Below are 21,478 nucleotides of genomic sequence, written 5' to 3' on the forward strand. Positions count from 1 at the left end.
GTGTCTACAACATTAAATGCACAACTTAAACATACAACTTGTGGCAAAGATCAGTAGTGACAGCTTTGTACCTGGACAAGTACATGGTCATTGTTGCAATGCAGCCTAGGAGCTGCAAACATTTTGATAGTAGTGATGGGTATTGACTTCTATGTACCAAGAGTCTTACAAACATTATACCAAATATTCAGAATATCCTACCAGAGATAACCCTCTTAAAGATGAGAAAGCTGAGTCTCACAAAGTCAAATACTCATGTAAGAGGAGCAGGGATTAGAGTTCTGATTTTACTCTGAAGCTGATTATTTTCCACTACTCATGATCCCATATCTTATTGTAACATTAATCCTTGAAAAGAGGCACTCCCCTTCTTTGGATCATCCTCTAGTTGCTTCATGACTATGTCATGTTCTTCTGGCAGGTTATTGTGCAGCGCTGCCTATCAGGCAAGAACATGTCTCATGTGAAAGCTGCCTGCATCATGTGTGGGTACCTGAAGCTGCTGCCCATGTTCCTCATGGTAATGCCAGGAATGATCAGCCGCATCCTATACACAGGCAAGCCATTGATTCATAAATCCTCTTTATTGTATGCTTGAATTCTAAATACTGGTTTTAATATGTATTAAAACCTTGATAAGCTAGAAAACCCATTATGTATGGAAGTTAAAACACAAATCCAGGTGAAGAGAACAGATTTTGCAGAATGTCAGAAGCAGGAAAATTTGGCATATTTGACACATATATATCCAACTAATAAGGAATGGCCAAAGAAATTATTAAATACCCCCTTTATGGAAAATTACACGTAAGGACTGAAGACTTTCTCAAATTTTGGTCAAATGCTGAAGTTATTATGTTTAAGGGTAAAAAGCAGACTACAAAATATTATCTCAACAATTGCCATAGTTATTCAAAAAGACATTTCTCTCTGGAAAAAGATTAGAAAGGAATAAAAAAACTAAAAGAAGCTAATGTGTTAAGGTGTCAGTATTCTATGGGATTTTTTAAATCATTTTTTGCTATCTGTTGTCATAATATTGTTTAAGTAAAAAAAAATCAACAAGGTATTGTACAACTGCCACAGTGAAGGGAGGCCTCATCCCACATGAGCAATCACCCCAATAATGATCACAAATGACACTTCTTAGCTGTAGGTAGAAAACACTGAACTAAATGACTAGACACAAAACTAATTTCCATTTTGTTGTTGTGGCTGTTGTGATTGTTTCATCTGGAGTTCTGTGCCTCTGGGAGAATTTATGTTCTTGCAGCTTTTCTGGAAGATGGAATCAGCTCCCCCTAATTGCTCTAATGCAATAGCTGGGCCACATCCCAAAGAGGAGCCCTGCCCCTTAGGTCAGTGCAAGGGGAGGTACACGTATGAGACACTTAGGAAGTCATATTCTGGATGAAGAGGGACCAGATCTATGGTATGGAGTTCAAGGTTGAATCTCCAATTTCCAAGCAAATGTCTCTCCTCTTACTTATCATCTTACAACTTGTCTCTATGTCAAATGGTTATAGATCTTACCTGTTTGGGCCCCACTCACTGAACCCACTTATCTGAATTCCCCCCTCAGAGAAGGTGGCCTGTGTTGTACCTTCTGAATGTGTGAAACATTGTGGCATTGAAGTCGGTTGTACTAACTATGCCTACCCAGTGATGGTGCTGGAACTGATGCCTGATGGTAAGAAAAGGTCCACACTCAAATGAATGGAGAAAATGTGATGAGAGTTAGATAGATAGATAGATAGATAGATAATAAGTAGATATAGATATAGATAATGGAATATCATTATCTATTAATGTCAGCCTTTAAAAAAAATGAAAATCTGCCAAGTACAACAACAATATAGATGAACCTGGAAGACATTATGCTAAGTGAGATAAACCGGATACAGAAAGACAAAAAAGCACACAATGTCGCTTATATGTGGAATCTAAACAAGTGGAACTCACACAAGCAGAGAGTTCAATGGTGGTTTCCAGGGGCCGGGGGTGGGGGAAATTGGAAGATTTCAAAGGGTACAAACTTTGTTATAAGATGAATAAGTTCTGGAGAACTAATGTACAGTAGGGAGATTATAGTTAATAAGAATGTATGTTTAAAGTTTGCTAAGAGAATAGATCTCAAGTATTCTCACCACAAAACAAGAAAACTGTAACTATGTGAGGTGATGGTTATGTTAACTAGCTTGATTATGGTAATCATTTCACAATGTATACATGTATAAAAACATCACATTATACATCTTAACTATATACAATTGTTATTTGTCAGTCATACCTCAATAAAGCTGGAAAAAATATGTTCATGCTGGGACTGCCTCAGAGACCTAGTGTATAAATGGTCCATGAGGAAAGATTATGGTGTAATCCTTAATAATCCTAACTTTCATTAATTCAGTTGGCTTCATCAGACATTTCTTGAGCACTTTCCATAGGCTACCAGTCTGGTGCTGAGCCTGGGGAATACAGAGATGAATCAGATATAATTCCTATTAGAAGAATCCTTACTCCTTTAGATTCAAGATTGTCTTCCAAGACAATCAAGAGCATTTAAGTGATGGATTTGTCAATAAAAGAGTTGCATAAACACAAACTTACAAACTCAGAAAACTAGATGTTAATGATTTAGCCTGCTTTCTCTAGACCAGTTATACCCAAATAATATGCCTCAATATATTTAATTTACAGCTATTTATTGAGTGCCTACTATGTGCCAGAGCCTGCCCTGGTGCTTAGAAAACATCAGTGAGGTGCACCTGGGTGGCTCAGTCGGTTAAGTGACTGACTTCAGCTCAGGTCATGATCTCGCCATTTCCGAGTTCAAGCCCCATGTTGGGCTCTCTGCTGATGGCTCAGAGCCTGGAGCCAGTTTAGATTCTGTGCCTCCCTCTCTCTCTCTCTCTCTCTACCCCTTCCCCACTCATGTTCTGTCTTTCTCTCTCAAAAATAAATAAACATTTAAAAAATTAAAAAAGAAAAGAAAACATCAGTGAAATAAGCACAAAATCCCCTATACCTTGGAACTCATATTCTAGTTTCATGAGATATAAAATAAATGACACATGTGGCAAAAGTAAATTATTAGGATGCTAGAAGGTGATCTGTGTGGTCACTAACAGAGCAGAGTATGGGGCTCAGGAACAACCAGGTGATCTTATACCTTCAAAGGTCAGCTAATACTTCTTCAATCTTTCTCCTCCCTGACACACATGAGCATTGTCAGGAAGAAGGGAACATGACCCACAAGTGACATCACCCATCCATCTCATTCCACACTTTGTCTTAGGAGTTTTAGGGGCATTATTAATAAGCAGAGGGAAGTGGAGGATGAAGTTACCATAATATCCCAAAACTCTTTGCTTTTCCCAACAAAAACTTCTTTAACAGAACTGCTTACTAGGCTTTTCCCTCTCTAGTTCTCTAAGTCTTCAGGAAGCCAAGAGGTTCTCCCCAAAGAAAGATGGTACAACACTGTTCTTGTCTCCCAAATTTAGGTTCCAGCAAATGATCTCTAAGTTTACATTTAAAACTAAAATTCTGTACTGGATCATTCTCAAATCACCAGGAAATTTGCAGGAAATGCTACATGATGATATGCGTTGACAGGCACATCAGTTGGTAAATGTTCCAGGTGACACTTTTGAATGACTCTGGTTTAGCAAGGCCCTCATAAATCATGGAGTCCAATTCCTAACTAATGTTTACACTCTCATCTGGCCCCAGGACTGCGAGGTCTGATGCTGTCAGTCATGTTGGCCTCTCTCATGAGCTCCATGACCTCCATCTTCAACAGTGCTAGCACCCTCTTTACCATGGACCTGTACACCAAGATTAGGAAACAGGCATCAGAGAAAGAGCTTCTTATAACAGGACGGTGAGAAAATCCTGGTTTCTGTCTAAAATTTCTCTGGAAAGCACAGAAATGCAAGTGAACTAGAACCTTCTCCTTCTTGGGTTCAGTGAAACAAATAATAGAATTCTAGAGTGGGAAAGGGATATTAAGAGGATATTTAATCCAACTTTATTTCTTTCCAGATAGGAAACTTGAGGCCATACTTTTTTTTTTAAGGTTTATTTATTTTTGAGAAAGAGAGACACAGAGTGCGAGTGGGGGAGGGTCAGAGGAGAGGGAAACACAGAATCCAAAGCGGGCTCCAGGCTCTGAGCTGTCAGCACTGAGCTTAACACGGGGCTTGAACTCAGGAACAGTGAGATCAGACCTGAGCCAAAGTTAGATGCTCAACTGACTGAGCCACCCAGGCACCCCAGGGTCATACTTTTAAACGAAATAGTTGCTTTTAAGGGTTTTCAAATGCCTCTGATTGTCTCTTATTTCTTCCTCCCCTCACACTCTCTTCCAACCATATCTTCATGAAACTCCAGTGGTTCTCATGGGGTATAAAGTTTCATGGGGTTAAAGCAGTCTCTAGAAGTTTCCATGTATATCACATGAAGGAAGTCACAGATTAAGTCATCCACACACTACTACACAGTAGTTTATCAACTGCACTCATTAAGATATGGAGTATCAAGAGGGGGCACCTGCGCGGCTCAGTCAGTTAAGTATCTGATTTCAACTCAGGTCATGATCTCATTGTTCCTGAGTTCAAGCCCCGTGTTAGGCTCAGTACTGATAGCTCAGAGCCTGGAGCCTGCTTTGGATTCTGTGTCTCCCTCTCTTCCTGCCCCTCCCCTACTCATGCTCTGTCTTTCTCTGTCTCTCAAAACTAAATAAATGCTAAAAAATTTTTAAAAAAAGAAATGGAGTATCAAGAGAACCTGACTACCTATGTAAAAGATACTGCTTTGCTGAAGACAGTAACAATCACTTAGTAAATTAAACATTTGCAAGGAAAATTCCAAGGGCTCACTTGGTCCAGATCTTCACTCTGGACATTATAGGAGAGGAAGAGCAGTAAAGCATCTGTGTTTCTGTAGTAGAGAAAGTGTTGGACCTGAATTCAGTAAGCCCAGGATGCAGAAGTCTACCAATAGGCATATGATCTTGGGTATGAATACCCTTTAAGTCTCTATTTTAAATTAATGAGTTTCTCTCTCTCTCTCTCTTATTAAAAGCCTTCTATATCCCAGAATACAAATATGGAAAAGGACATATATGTAAAAAATAATTTCCTGCTTTGTGGGATTTACACCTTTGTTGGCAAGACAATTAATAAATATGTTCTATATCTGATGGCAAAAGTGGCAGGGAGAAAATTAAAGTGAGATTAAATATGGGGGTTACTTAAGACAGGGGTTCAGGGAGTCTTCCCTGAGAAGGTGGCCTTTATGCACAACCATCAGGGAAGTGTGGGAATGAGCCCCATGGCTCTGTGGGGATGGAACAGTAAGTGCTGAATTCTTACAACAGTCATATGTGTGGTGTGAGGACAGCAGGAGTGAGGTTATCACATACAAGCAAGTGGAAGAGTGATAAGAAACATGATCTGAAAGATAGCTAGAGGTGAAATTATGTAGGGCCATTTAAACCATAACAAGATTTTGGATTTTATTCCACATATGATAGAAAACAACTGAAGATAAGCAAGCAAGGGAGGTACATGACAAGGACAGTGGGTTTTACTTATTGAATCCTTATTATACTCTACCCATCATGCTCAGACTTTCCATGGTTTATCACATTTAATTATTACAAGGTTGCAAAAGTTTTGTGAACTTTCAATGAGACACTTGTGCCTCAGTCTCCTGCCCAAATGCCTGTCCCCCATTTCTCCCAGTCCCCACCTCTCTGTTTCAGATAAGCACAGAGAAGTAATGACCTTTTGCAGACAGTCCAGTAAATTATGTGTGTTTCTTCACACAATAAGTACAGAATATTGAGCTTATTCTCCCTGGACCACAGGACCTGTAAAAAGTTTTTTTTACTAACTCCTTCTACCTGCCAAACTACTCAGGTAGTAAAATGCACAAATTAGCATTTCTGGCCAATTCACTCAGTATTCTAGGAGAAAGGATATTTTAATTCCAACCTGTGAAAACTGACTTAGTTCCTCTCAAGCTAGGAAAAAAAAGATCAAAATGGGGATCTGCTTTCTTTATCATACAAATGATTACTTACTCATAGAAACAGTGTGGTGTTTTTTCCTGACACATTACATAAATTGCACTAGAAAATTATTAACCAGTTGCTGACATTTGAACTGTTTTATGAATGGATATTTAACCTCACAGTTGAAGCTATTTACAGAGAAGCAATTGCTTTATTGGCATTTTACTAACCTATGGTCATTAAGCATTCCATGGCTTCATGTGAGGTCAAGGAGTGTGATTTTATTTGGAAAATCAATGAATGGCCACAAGAATCAAGAACTGTAAAGCACAGTGGAAGTGCCAATAATGCTTTTGTTTAATATTTAAATCATTTTGCTTTCTCTCCAGGCTATTTATCATTCTATTAATTGCCATCAGCATTTTGTGGGTCCCATTAGTGCAGGTATCTCAAAATGGACAACTATTCCATTATATAGAATCAATTTCTAGCTACCTTGGGCCTCCAATTGCGGCTGTCTTCCTGCTTGCCATCTTCTGTAAAAGAGTCAATGAACAGGTAAGTAAAAAATCGGAAAACTTCTTCCCTGCTGGAGTGAGAATATTTTCTTTCACTGGTAGGAAAATGCATTCTTTCCACCCTGTTTATATAACTCAAAGCCCATCTCAATTTTAATTGTATTGAATCCTTATTATACTATAATATAGTATAATATATATAGTATATAATATATATAATATATATATATATATATATATATATATATAATCAGCTATAATTCCTGATTCTCATTAAAGTGTGTAAATACATAGGGCACACTTATAGTACAGTCTGTATATTTCTTACAAAATATATACATATATGACACAATACTAAGGAACACAAGTTTTGGAGTAAGACTGACAGAATCCAATCCTGGCTCTATCAATCCTTTGATCTTAAGCAAACCATTTGATTCTGTGTAGAATGAAGATAATCACAGTGCCTACTTTAGAGGATTGCTGTGAAGATTAAAAGGGATTTATTTTAATTTTTTTATGTTTATTTATTTTTGAGAGTGAAAGCAAGAGAGAACATGAGTCGGGGAGGAGCAGAGAGAGAGGGAGACACAGAATCCAAAGCAGGCTCCGGGCTCCAAGCTGTCAGCACAGAGCCCAACACGGGGCTGGAACCCACAAACTGTGAGATCATGATCTGAGCGGAAGTCGGACACTCAACTGAGCCACCCAGGGGATTTATCACCCCAAAAGGGATTTATTTTAATGTGAAGTGCTTAGAAGAAAACCTACCACTCTAGTAACAATTAAAAATGTTAATTTCTAGGGGCGTCTGGGTGGCTCAGTCGGTTAAGCCTCTGACTTCGGCTCAGGTCATGGTCTCGCGGTCCGTGAGTTTGAGCCCTGCGTCAGGCTCTGTGCTGACAGCTCAGAGCCTGGAGCCTGCTTCAGATTCTGTGTCTCCCTCTCTCTGACCCTCCCCCGTTCATGCTCTCTCTCTGTCTCAAAAATAAATAAACATTAAAAAAATTTTTTAAATGTTAATTTCTGTTATAATATATGTAACTGATTATTTTGGATCATGGGCATTTGATCCCTTAATTGTTTCCAACTGTTAACTTTATTATAATTTTGAAATTAAGAATAGGTACAGAGAGGTTATTATCTTATGTGCTTTTCAAATGTTATTTAGTATTAGTAAGTAGTATTTTGGGATTCAGATTCAGGTCTTCCTCCAACTAAAGCTCATGCTTTTAATGTCTATGCAATACCATTTCCCCTTGAACATAACATCTTGATCAGAGGACTAGAGGACATATGTTTCCAAGCCCACCAGCTTCTCAGAGAATACAGATGCTCTTAATTGCCAAAAGCTTAATAGAACTATCATAACTATCTAATATCAACTCTGTAAATTGTGTAACATAAGCCATAGTTCTATTTATTCTATAAAATAAGCCACAACTTATAAAATCTATATATAAAATAAAATTCAAGGTAAACTTAAGCTTGGGTCAGAGTGTACAGTAGTGCCCTGAAGTAGTGTCTGATGCAATGAAATTTCAGTATCACTAAATAAACACATGTATTTGTACCTTTTTCTTGCTTTGGTGACTTTATGCTCAGGGTTAGCCATTATTGGTTCTTAATGGAGAAAGTAGGTAGGATGATAATTGTTACCTGCTCAAATGAGCTTCTCATCTTTTCTAAGTACTCTGATTTTATTCTTGTTTCTTTTGCAGGGAGCCTTCTGGGGTCTAGTCATTGGACTTGTGATTGGCCTTATTCGCATGATTGCAGAGTTTGCCTATGGAACAGGAAGTTGCTTGGCTGCCAGTGACTGTCCCAAGGTCATCTGTGGAGTGCACTATCTGTACTTTGCCATCATCCTCTTTTTCGTTTCCATACTAGTTGTCCTGGGAATTTCCCTGTTAACAAAACCCATTCCTGATGTACATGTGAGTACTCATTTTAAAATAAGAGTTCTTGGTGTGCCTGGGTGGCTCAGTCAGTTAAGCAACAGACTCTTGATTTTGGCTTAGGTCATGATCCCAGCGTCATGAGATCAAGCTCCGTGTCAGGCTCTGCACTGGGCATGGAGCTTGCTTGGGGTTCTCTAAATAAATAAATAAATAAATAAATAAGGGTTCTTTGCCTTCTGGGGTATTAGGAAATGGGCTTCACCCTCCAAAAACTTCACAATGCACTTAGTAGGTAAATCTTTATCTTTGTTATAGGATACCAGAAAGAGAGTAATTAGTGTTGCCTAAGAGATTGGAAAACACTTCACAGCAGAGTTGCAATCTGGCCTGGGACTATTTGGGGATGAGTAGAATTTCATACACGATACAAATACACCAATACAGAGATTTAAAAAAATAAAAGTACATGGTACCAGGTGGCAGGAAAAAGACAAATAGAATGAGATGCCTTTCAAATTGGCAAAAAAGTTTAATATGAATATGTCTAATGTTGGTAAGAATGTTGGGGAATGTCCACACTCCAAAATCATTGGTGAATGGATGAATTTTATAATTTGTAGAAAGGCAATTGGGGAGTATTTATCAATTAAAATTAAAATTCTCATACCTTATGAACCAACATCCCCATTTCTAGGAACTTATTGTGTAGAAATACTTCTACAAGTAGGAAATATATATATAAATTTTCTCTGCAAAGGTTTCTAGTAGAAAAAGATGGAGACAACCCAAATTTCCATTGCTAGTGGAATGGATACACAATAATAGTACACTAAATATTATGCATCTGTTCAAAACCCAGAGGAGCTCAATCATTTCCTTTTTAAATGTCCATGACATGGGTAAGTGGGGAAAAAACGCTTGCAGAATATAGTATTATATAATATCACTTTTTGAAAATAAAACACACACACAAAATGTATATATATATTTGTCTAACAATGGAAAAAATACCTTAAAGCATATACACCACAAACTTTCAATAAAAGGTATCTCTGGGGGAAACATTATAGAGGACCAGCAAATATTAGTCTTTTTTTTTTCATGAAATTTATTGTCAAATTGGTTTCCATACAACACCCAGTGCTCATCCCAAAAGGTGCCCTCCTCAATTCCCATCACCCACCCTCCGCTCCCTCCCACCCCCCATCAACCCTCAGTTTGTTCTCAGTTTTTAACAGTTTCTTATGCTTTGGCTCTCTCTCACTCTAACCTCTTTTTTTTTTTTCTTCCCCTCCCCCATGGGTTTCTATTGAGTTTCTCAGGATCCACATAAGAGTGAAACCATATGGTATCTGTCTTTCTCTGTATGGCTTATTTCACTTAGCATCACACTCTCCAGTTCCATCCACGTTGCTACAAAAGGCCATATTTCATTTTTTCTCATTGCCACGTAGTATTCCATTGTGTATATAAACCACAATTTCTTTATCCATTCATCAGTTGATGGACATTTAGGCTCTTTCCATAATTTGGCTATTGTTGAGAGTGCTGCTATAAACATTGGGGTACAAGTGCCCCTATGCATCAGTACTCCTGTATCCCTTGGATAAATTCCTAGCAGTGCTATTGCTGGGTCATAGGGTAGGTCTATTTTTAATTTTCTTTTTTTTTTTTTTTTTTTTTTTTTTAATATATGAAATTTACTGTCAAATTGGTTTCCATACAACACCCAGTGCTCATCCCAAAAGGTGCCCTCCTCAATACGCATCACCCACCCTGCCCTCCCTCCCACCCCCCATCAACCCTCAGTTTGTTCTCAGTTTTTAACAGTCTCTAATGCTTTGGCTCTCTCCCACTCTAACCTCTTTTTTTTTTTTTTCCTTCCCCTCCCCCATGGGTTTCTGTTATGTTTCTCAGGATCCACATAAGAGTGAAACCATATGGTATCTGTCTTTCTCTGTATGGCTTATTTCACTTAGCATCACACTCTCCAGTTCCATCCATGTTGCTACAAAAGGCCATATTTCATTTTTTCTCATTGCCACGTAGTATTCCATTGTGTATATAAACCACAATTTCTTTTTTTTTTTTTTTGTATCCTTAGAAATGTTAACTTTATTTATCACAAGGATTCTTTGATGTAGATTTTATCTCAAGTTTTCTTTTTTTTTTTTTTTTTTTTGAAATTTACTGTCAAATTGGTTTCCATACAACACCCAGTGCTCATCCCAAAAGGTGCCCTCCTCAATACCCATCACCCACCCTGCCCTCCCTCCCACCCCCCATCAACCCTCAGTTTGTTCTCAGTTTTTAACAGTCTCTTATGCTTTGGCTCTCTCCCACTCTAACCTCTTTTTTTTTTTTTTTTTCCCTTCCCCTCCCCCATGGGTTTCTGTTATGTTTCTCAGGATCCACATAAGAGTGAAACCATATGGTATCTGTCTTTCTCTGTATGGCTTATTTCACTTAGCATCACACTCTCCAGTTCCATCCATGTTGCTACAAAAGGCCATATTTCATTTTTTCTCATTGCCACGTAGTATTCCATTGTGTATATAAACCACAGTTTCTTTATCCATTCATCAGTTGATGGACATTTAGGCTCTTTCCATAATTTGGCTATTGTTGAGAGTGCCGCTATAAACATTGGGGTACAGGTGCCCCTATGCATCAGTACTCCTGTATCCCTTGGATAAATTCCTAGCAGTGCTATTGCTGGGTCATAGGGTAGGTCTATTTTTAATTTTCTGAGGAACCTCCACACTGCTTTCCAGAGCGGCTGCACCAATTTGCATTCCCACCAACAGTGCAAGAGGGTTCCCGTTTCTCCACATCCTCTCCAGCATCTATAGTCTCCTGATTTCTTCATTTTGGCCACTCTGACTGGCATGAGGTGATATCTGAGTGTGGTTTTGATTTGTATTTCCCTGATAAGGAGCGACGTTGAACATCTTTTCATGTGCCTGTTGGCCATCCAGATGTCTTCTTTAGAGAAGTGTCTATTCATGTTTTCTGCCCATTTCTTCACTGGGTTATTTGTTTTTCGGGTGTGGAGTTTGGTGAGCTCTTTATAGATTTTGGATACTAGCCCTTTGTCCGATGTGTCATTTGCAAATATCTTTTCCCATTCCGTTGGTTGCCTTTTAGTTTTGTTGGTTGTTTCCTTTGCTGTGCAGAAGCTTTTTGTCTTCATAAGGTCCCAGTAATTCGCTTTTGCTTTTAATTCCCTTGCCTTTGGGGATGTGTCGAGTAAGAGATTGCTACGGCTGAGGTCAGAGAGGTCTTTTCCTGCTTTCTCCTCTAAGGTTTTGATGGTTTCCTGTCTCACATTCAGGTCCTTTATCCATTTTGAGTTTATTTTTGTGAATGGTGTGAGAAAGTGGTCTAGCTTCAACCTTCTGCATGTTGCTGTCCAGTTCTCCCAGCACCATTTGTTAAAGAGACTGTCTTTTTTCCATTGGATGTTCTTTCCTGCTTTGTCAAAGATGAGTTGGCCATACGTTTGTGGGTCTAGTTCTGGGGTTTCTATTCTATTCCATTGGTCTATGTGTCTGTTTTTGTGCCAATACCATGCTGTCTTGATGATGACAGCTTTGTAGTAGAGGCTAAAGTCTGGGATTGTGATGCCTCCTGCTTTGGTCTTCTTCAAAATTACTTTGGCTATTCGGGGCCTTTTGTGGTTCCATATGAATTTTAGGATTGCTTGTTCTAGTTTCGAGAAGAATGCTGGTGCAATTTTGATTGGGATTGCATTGAATGTGTAGATAGCTTTGGGTAGTATTGACATTTTGACAATATTTATTCTTCCAATCCATGAGCAGGGAATGTCTTTCCATTTCTTTAAATCTTCTTCAATTACCTGCATAAGATTTCTATAGTTTTCAGCATACAGATCTTTTACATCTTTGGTTAGATTTATTCCTAGGTATTTTATGCTTCTTGGTGCAATTGTGAATGGGATCAGTTTCTTTATTTGTCTTTCTGTTGCTTCATTGTTAGTGTATAAGAATGCAACTGATTTCTGTACATTGATTTTGTATCCTGCAAATTTGCTGAATTCATGTATCAGTTCTAGCAGACTTTTGATGGAGTCTATCGGATTTTCCATGTATACTATCATGTCATCTGCAAAAAGTGAAAGCTTGACTTCATCTTTGCCAATTTTGATGCCTTTGATTTTCCTTCTGATTGCTGATGCTAGAACTTCCAGCACTATGTTAAACAACAGCGGTGAGAGTGGGCATCCCTGTCGTGTTCCTGATCTCAGAGAAAAAGCTCTCAGTGTTTCCCCGTTGAGGATGATGTTAGCTGTGGGCTTTTCATAAATGGCTTTTATGATCTTTAAGTATGTTCCTTCTATCCCGATTTTCTCAAGGGTTTTTATTAAGAAAGGGTGCTGGATTTTGTCAAAGGCCTTTTCTGCATCGATTGACAGGATCATATGGTTCTTATCTTTTTTTTTGTTAATGTGATGTATCACGTTGATCGATTTGCGAATGTTGAACCAGCCCTGCATCCCAGGAATGAATCCCACTTGATCATGGTGAATAATTCTTTTTATATGCTGTTGAATTCGGTTTGCTAGTATCTTATTAAGAATTTTTGCATCCATATTCATCAGAGATATTGGCCTGTAGTTCTCTTTTTTTACTGGGTGTATGTCTGGTTTAGGAATCAAAGTAATACTGGCTTCATAGAATGAGTCGGGAAGTTTTCCTTCCCTTTCTATTTCTTGGAATAGCTTGAGAAGGATAGGTATTATCTCTGCTTTAAACGTCTGGTAGAACTCCCCTGGGAAGTCATCTGGTCCTGGACTCTTATTTGTTGGGAGATTTTTGATAACCGATTCAATTTCTTCGCTGGTTATGGGTCTGTTCAAGCTTTCTATTTCCTCCTGATTGAGTTTTGGAAGAGTGTGGGTGTTTAGGAATTTGTCCATTTCTTCCAGGTTGTCCAATTTGTTGGCATATAATTTTTCATAGTATTCCCTGATAATTGTTTGTATCTCTGAGGGATTGGTTGTAATAATTCCATTTTCATTCATGATTTTATCTATTTGGGTCATCTCCCTTCTCTTTTTGAGAAGCCTGGCTAGAGGTTTGTCACTTTTGTTTATTTTTTCAAAAAACCAACTCTTGGTTTCGTTGGTCTGCTCTACAGTTTTTTTAGATTCTATATTGTTTATTTCTGCTCTGATCTTTATTATTCCTCTTCTTCTGCTGGGTTTAGGCTGCCTTTGCTGTTCTGCTTCTATTTCCTTTAGGTGTGCTGTTCGATTTTGTACTTGGGATTTTTCTTGTTTCTTGAGATAGGCCTGGATTGCAATGTATTTTCCTCTCAGGACTGCCTTCGCTGCGTCCCAAAGCGTTTGGATTGTTGTATTTTCATTTTCGTTTGTTTCCATATATTTTTTAATTTCTTCTCTAATTGCCTGGTTGACCCACTCATTCGTTAGTAGGGTGTTCTTTAACCTCCATGCTTTTGGAGGTTTTCCAGACTTTTTCCTGTGGTTGATTTCAAGCTTCATAGCATTGTGGTCTGAAAGTATGCATGGTATAATTTCAATTCTTGTAAACTTATGAAGGGCTGTTTTGTGACCCAGTATATGATCTATCTTGGAGAATGTTCCATGTGCACTCGAGAAGAAAGTATATTCTGTTGCTTTGGGATGCAGAGTTCTAAATATATCTGTCAAGTCCATCTGATCCAATGTATCATTCAGGGCCCTTGTTTCTTTATTGACCGTGTGTCTAGATGATCTATCCATTTCTGTAAGTGGGGTGTTAAAGTCCCCTGTAATTACCACATTCTTATCAATAAGGTTGCTTATGTTTATGAGTAATTGTTTTAGATATTTGGGGGCTCCGGTATTCGGCGCATAGACATTTATAGTTGTTAGCTCTTCCTGATGGATAGACCCTGTAATTATTATATAATGCCCTTCTTCATCTCTTGTTACAGCCTTTAATTTAAAGTCTAGTTTGTCTGATATAAGTATGGCTACTCCAGCTTTCTTTTGGCTTCCAGTAGCATGATAAATAGTTCTCCATCCCCTCACTCTCAATCTGAAGGTGTCCTCAGATCTAAAATGAGTCTCTTGTAGACAGCAAATAGATGGGTCTTGTTTTTTTATCCATTCTGATAGCCTATGTCTTTTGGTTGGAGCATTTAATCCATTTACGTTCAGTGTTATTATAGAAAGATACGGGTTTAGAGTCATTGTGATGTCTGTATGTTTTATGCTTGTAGTGATGTCTCCGGTACTTTGTCTCACAGGATCCCCCTTAGGATCTCTTGTAGGGCTGGTTTCGTGGTGACAAATTCCTTCAGTTTTTGTTTGTTTGGGAAGACCTTTATCTCTCCTTCTATTCTAAATGACAGACTTGCTGGATAAAGGATTCTCGGCTGCATATTTTTTCTGTTTAGCACACTGAAGATATCGTGCCAAGCCTTTCTGGCCTGCCAAGTTTCAAAGGAGAGATCAGTCACGAGTCTTATAGGTCTCCCTTTATATGTGAGGGCACTTTTATCCCTTGCTGCTTTCAGAATTTTCTCTTTATCCTTGTATTTTGCCAGTTTCACTATGATATGTCGTGCAGAAGATCGATTCAAGTTACGTCTGAAGGGAGTTCTCTGTGCCTCTTGGATTTCAATGCCTTTTTCCTTCCCCAGTTCAGGGAAGTTCTCAGCTATAATTTCTTCAAGTACCCCTTCAGCACCTTTCCTTCTCTCTTCCTCCTCTGGGATACCAATTATGCGTATATTATTTCTTTTTAGTGTATCACTTAGTTCTCTAATTTTCCCCTCATACTCCTGGATTTTTTTCTCTCTTTCTCTCAGCTTCCTCTTTTTCCATAACTTTATCTTCTAGTTCACCTATTCTCTCCTCTGCCTCTTCAATCCGAGCCGTCGTGGTTTCCATTTTGTTTGGCATTTTGTTTAAAGCGCTTTTCAGCTCCTCGTGACTGTTCCTTAGTCCCTTGATCTCTGTAGCAAGAGATTCTCTGCTGCCCTCTATACTGTTTTCAAGCCCAGCGATTAATTTTATGACTATTATTCTAAATTCACTTTCTGTTATATTATTTAAATCCTTTTTGATCAGCTCATTGGCTGTTGTTATTTCCTGGAGATTCTTCTGAGGGGAATTCTTCCGTTTGGTCATTTTGGATAGTCCCTGGAGTGGTGAGGACCTGCAGGGCACTTCCCCTGTGCTGTGGTGTCTAACTGGAGTTGGTGGGCGGGGCCGCAGTCCGACCCGATGTCTGCCCCCAGCCCACCGCTGGGGCCACAGTCAGACTGGTGTGTGCCTTCTCTTCCCCTCTCCTAGGGGCGGGATTCACTGTGGGGTGGTGTGGCCCGTCTGGGCTACTTGCACACTGCCAGGCTTGTGGTGCTGGGGATCTGGCGTATTAGCTGGGGTGGGTAGGCAAGGTGCACGGGGGCAGGAGGGGCAGGCTTAGCTCGCTTCTCCTTAGGTGATCCACTTCAGGAGGGGCCCTGTGGCAGCGGGAGGGAGTCAGATCCGCTGCCGGAGGTTTGGCCCCGCAGAAGCACAGAGTTGGGTGTTTGCGCGGAGTGAGCAAGTTCCCTGGCAAGAACTGGTTCTCTTTGGGATTTTGGCTGGGGGATGGGCAGGGGAGATGGCGCTGGCAAGCGCCTTTGTTCCCCGCCAAGCTGAGCTCTGTCGTCAGGGGGCTCAGCAACTCTCCCTCCCTTTGTCCTCCAGCCTTCCCACTTTCTGAGCAGAGCTGTTAACTTATGACCTCCCAGACGCTAAGTCGCGCTTGCTGTGGGAACACAGTCTGTCCGGCCCCTCCGCTTTTGCCAGCCAGACTCGGGGGCTCTGCTTGGCCGGCGAGCCGCCCCTCCTCTCCAGCTCCCTCCCGCCAGTCCGTGGAGCGCGCACCGCCTCGCCGCCCTTCCTACCCTCTTCCGTGGGCCTCTCGTCTGCGCTTGGCTCCGGAGACTCCGTTCTGCTAATCCTCTGGAGGTTTTCTGGGTTATTAGGCAGGTGTAGGTGGAATCTAAGTGATCAGCAGGACGCGCGGTGAGCCCAGCATCCTCCTACACCGCCATCTTCCCTCAGAAATTATTAGTCATTTTTTTAACTCAAATACTGCTTATATACTAACACTGTTTGAATGTATTACTAACATGTATAACTTTTATTTATTTTGCATGTATCACTCGATCTTTGAAGCAATATTTATTTGCATATTCCTGTAAAAAGTAGTAAATATTATTTGTGGATGGGGAAACCTGAAACACAGAATGGTTCAAATTACTTTTCTAAAGACATGTCACCAGAAGTAACAATGAAATATTTGTGTTGAATATTGGGAGTTGAATGAAAAAAAAAAAAAACACTAGAAAATATGTTATATTTTTCAAGGAAATATAAATATTAAGCTTTTTATGGCAATAAAAATAATATAATTTATTATTGATTTTTTAAATGTGTCTAAAGGACAAATAAGACCATTTATCTAATTTATGTTTATGTTTCATAAATATACTGTGAGGTGTGAATTTTCTTTTTTTTTATTTTTTTTATTTTTTAATATATGAAATTTACTGTCAAATTGGTTTCCATACAACACCCAGTGCTCATCCCAAAAGGTGCCCTCCTCAATACCCATCACCCACCCTGTCCTCCCTCCCACCCTGCCCTCCCTCCCACCCCCCATCAACCCTCAGTTTGTTCTCAGTTTTTAACAGTCTCTAATGCTTTGGCTCTCTCCCACTCTAACCTCTTTTTTTTTTTTTTTCCTTCCCCTCCCCCATGGGTTTCTGTTATGTTTCTCAGGATCCACATAAGAGTGAAACCATATGGTATCTGTCTTTCTCTGTATGGCTTATTTCACTTAGCATCACACTCTCCAGTTCCATCCATGTTGCTACAAAAGGCCATATTTCATTTTTTCTCATTGCCACGTAGTATTCCATTGTGTATATAAACCACAGTTTCTTTATCCATTCATCAGTTGATGGACATTTAGGCTCTTTCCATAATTTGGCTATTGTTGAGAGTGCCGCTATAAACATTGGGGTACAGGTGCCCCTATGCATCAGTACTCCTGTATCCCTTGGATAAATTCCTAGCAGTGCTATTGCTGGGTCATAGGGTAGATCTATTTTTAATTTTCTGAGGAACCTCCACACTGCTTTCCAGAGCGGCTGCACCAATTTGCATTCCCACCAACAGTGCAAGAGGGTTCCTGTTTCTCCACATCCTCTCCAGCATCTATAGTCTCCTGATTTCTTCATTTTGGCCACTCTGACTGGCGTGAGGTGGTATCTGAGTGTGGTTTTGATTTGTATTTCCCTGTTAAGGAGCGACGTTGAACATCTTTTCATGTGCCTGTTGGCCATCCGGATGTCTTCTTTAGAGAAGTGTCTATTCATGTTTTCTGCCCATTTCTTCACTGGGTTATTTGTTTTTCGGGTGTGGAGTTTGGTGAGCTCTTTATAGATTTTGGATACTAGCCCTTTGTCCGATGTGTCATTTGCAAATATCTTTTCCCATTCCGTTGGTTGCCTTTTAGTTTTGTTGGTTGTTTCCTTTGCTGTGCAGAAGCTTTTTATCTTCATAAGGTCCCAGTAATTCACTTTTGCTTTTAATTCCCTTGCCTTTGGGGATGTGCCGAGTAAGAGATTGCTACGGCTGAGGTCAGAGAGGTCTTTTCCTGCTTTCTCCTCTAAGGTTTTGATGGTTTCCTGTCTCACATTCAGGTCCTTTATCCATTTTGAGTTTATTTTTGTGAATGGTGTGAGAAAGTGGTCTAGTTTCAACCTTCTGCATGTTGCTGTCCAGTTCTCCCAGCACCATTTGTTAAAGAGACTGTCTTTTTTCCATTGGATGTTCTTTCCTGCTTTGTCAAAGATGAGTTGGCCATACGTTTGTGGGTCTAGTTCTGGGGTTTCTATTCTATTCCATTGGTCTATGTGTCTGTTTTTATGCCAATACCATGCTGTCTTGATGATGACAGCTTTGTAGTAGAGGCTAAAGTCTGGGATTGTGATGCCTCCTGCTTTGGTCTTCTTCAAAATTACTTTGGCTATTCGGGGCCTTTTGTGGTTCCATATGAATTTTAGGATTGCTTGTTCTAGTTTCGAGAAGAATGCTGGTGCAATTTTGATTGGGATTGCATTGGATGTGTAGATAGCTTTGGGTAGTATTGACATTTTGACCATATTTATTCTTCCAATCCATGAGCAGGGAATGTCTTTCCATTTCTTTATATCTTCTTCAATTACCTGCATAAGCTTTCTATAGTTTTCAGCATACAGATCTTTTACATCTTTGGTTAGATTTATTCCTAGGTATTTTATGCTTCTTGGTGCAATTGTGAATGGGATCAGTTTCTTCATTTGTCTTTCTGTTGCTTCATTGTTAGTGTATAAGAATGCAACTGATTTCTGCACATTGATTTTGTATCCTGCAACTTTGCTGAATTCATGTATCAGTTCTAGCAGACTTTTGGTGGAGTCTATCGGATTTTCCATGTATAATATCATGTCATCTGCAAAAAGCGAAAGCTTGACTTCATCTTTGCCAATTTTGATGCCTTTGATTTCCTTTTGTTGTCTGATTGCTGATGCTAGAACTTCCAGCACTATATTAAACAGCAGCGGTGAGAGTGGGCATCCCTGTCGTGTTCCTGATCTCAGGGAAAAAGCTCTCAGTTTTTCCCCGTTGAGGATGATGTTAGCTGTGGGCTTTTCATAAATGGCCTTTATGATCTTTAAGTATGTTCCTTCTATCCCGACTTTCTCAAGGGTTTTTATTAAGAAAGGGTGCTGGATTTTGTCAAAGGCCTTTTCTGCATCGATTGACAGGATCATATGGTTCTTCTCTTTTTTTTTGTTAATGTGATGTATCACGTTGATCGATTTGCGAATGTTGAACCAGCCCTGCATCCCAGGAATGAATCCCACTTGATCATGGTGAATAATTCTTTTTATATGCTGTTGAATTCGATTTGCTAGTATCTTATTAAGAATTTTTGCATCCATATTCATCAGGGATATTGGCCTGTAGTTCTCTTTTTTTACTGGGTCTCTGTCTGGTTTAGGAATCAAAGTAATACTGGCTTCATAGAATGAGTCTGGAAGTTTTCCTTCCCTTTCTATTTCTTGGAATAGCTTGAGAAGGATAGGTATTATCTCTGCTTTAAATGTCTGGTAGAACTCCCCTGGGAAGCCATCTGGTCCTGGACTCTTATTTGTTGGGAGATTTTTGATAACCGATTCAATTTCTTCGCTGGTTATGGGTCTGTTCAAGCTTTCTATTTCCTCCTGATTGAGTTTTGGAAGAGTGTGGGTGTTTAGAAATTTGTCCATTTCTTCCAGGTTGTCCAATTTGCTGGCATATAATTTTTCATAGTATTCCCTGATAATTGTTTGTATCTCTGAGGGATTGGTTGTAATAATTCCATTTTCATTCATGATTGTATCTATTTGGGTCATCTCCTTTTTCTTTTTGAGAAGCCTGGCTAGAGGTTTGTCACTTTTGTTTATTTTTTCAAAAAACCAACTCTTGGTTTCGTTGATCTGCTCTACAGTTTTTTTAGATTCTATATTGTTTATTTCTGCTCTGATCTTTATTATTCCTCTTCTTCTGCTGGGTTTAGGCTGCCTTTGCTGTTCTGCTTCTATTTCCTTTAGGTGTGCTGTTAGATTTTGTATTTGGGATTTTTCTTGTTTCTTGAGATAGGCCTGGATTGCAATGTATTTTCCTCTCAGGACTGCCTTCGCTGCATCCCAAAGCGTTTGGATTGTTGTATTTTCATTTTCGTTTGTTTCCATATATTTTTTAATTTCTTCTCTAATTGCCTGGTTGACCCACTCATTCGTTAGTAGGGTGTTCTTTAACCTCCATGCTTTTGGAGGTTTTCCAGACTTTTTCCTGTGGTTGATTTCAAGCTTCATAGCATTGTGGTCTGAAAGTATGCATGGTATAATTTCAATTCTTGTAAACTTATGAAGGGCTGTTTTGTGACCCAGTATATGATCTATCTTGGAGAATGTTCCATGTGCACTCGAGAAGAAAGTATATTCTGTTGCTTTGGGATGCAGAGTTCTAAATATATCTGTCAAGTCCATCTGATCCAATGTATCATTCAGGGCCCTTGTTTCTTTATTGACCGTGTGTCTAGATGATCTATCCATTTCTGTAAGTGGGGTGTTAAAGTCCCCTGCAATGACCACATTCTTATCAATAAGGTTGCTTATGTTTATGAGTAATTGTTTTAGATATCTGGGGGCTCGGGTATTTGGCGCATAGACATTTATAATAGTTAGCTCTTCCTGGTGGATAGACCCTGTGATTATTATATAATGCCCTTCTTCATCTCTTGTTACAGCCTTTAATTTAAAGTCTAGTTTGTCTGATATAAGTATGGCTACTCCAGCTTTCTTTTGGCTTCCAGTAGCATGATAAATACTTCTCCATCCCCTCACTCTCAATCTAAAGGTGTCCTCAGATCTAAAATGAGTCTCTTGTAGACAGCAAATAGATGGGTCTTGTTTTTTTATCCATTCTGATACCCTATGTCTTTTAGTTGGCGCATTTAATCCATTTACATTCAGTGTTATTATAGAAAGATATGGGTTTAGAGTCATTGTGATGTCTGTATGTTTTATGCTTGTAGTGATGTCTCTGGTACTTTGTCTCACAGGATCCCCCTTAGGATCTCTTGTAGGGCTGGTTTCGTGGTGACAAATTCCTTCAGTTTTTGTTTGTTTGGGAAGACCTTTATCTCTCCTTCTATTCTAAATGACAGACTTGCTGGATAAAGGATTCTCGGCTGCATATTTTTTCTGTTTAGCACACTGTAGATATCGTGCCACGCCTTTCTGGCCTGCCAAGTTTCAAAGGAGAGATCAGTCACGAGTCTTATAGGTCTCCCTTTATATGTGAGGGCACGTTTATCCCTTGCTGCTTTCAGAATTTTCTCTTTATCCTTGTATTTTGCCAGTTTCACTATGATATGTCGTGCAGAAGATCGATTCAAGTTACGTCTGAAGGGAGTTCT

The 21,478-nt window shown here is 39.4% G+C and overlaps 1 protein-coding gene across 1 annotated transcript in view; it reads left to right on the top strand.

Moving 5' to 3' along the window:
* The window catches only part of LOC109253634 (solute carrier family 5 member 4), a 52,771-nt gene that overhangs the window by 24,276 nt on the left and 7,017 nt on the right, over nt 1-21,478 (top strand). Inside the window, exons 9-13 of the mRNA XM_019426802.2 lie at nt 422-557; nt 1,583-1,690; nt 3,736-3,886; nt 6,412-6,580; nt 8,262-8,477. Of these exons, the coding sequence (XP_019282347.1) occupies nt 422-557; nt 1,583-1,690; nt 3,736-3,886; nt 6,412-6,580; nt 8,262-8,477 (780 nt within the window). The remainder of the gene's footprint in view (nt 1-421; nt 558-1,582; nt 1,691-3,735; nt 3,887-6,411; nt 6,581-8,261; nt 8,478-21,478) is intronic.

Source organism: Panthera pardus, unplaced genomic scaffold (genome assembly GCF_024362965.1).
Source record: "Panthera pardus isolate Hobbes unplaced genomic scaffold, ASM2436296v1 HiC_scaffold_15, whole genome shotgun sequence".
Lineage (NCBI taxonomy): Eukaryota > Metazoa > Chordata > Mammalia > Carnivora > Felidae > Panthera > Panthera pardus.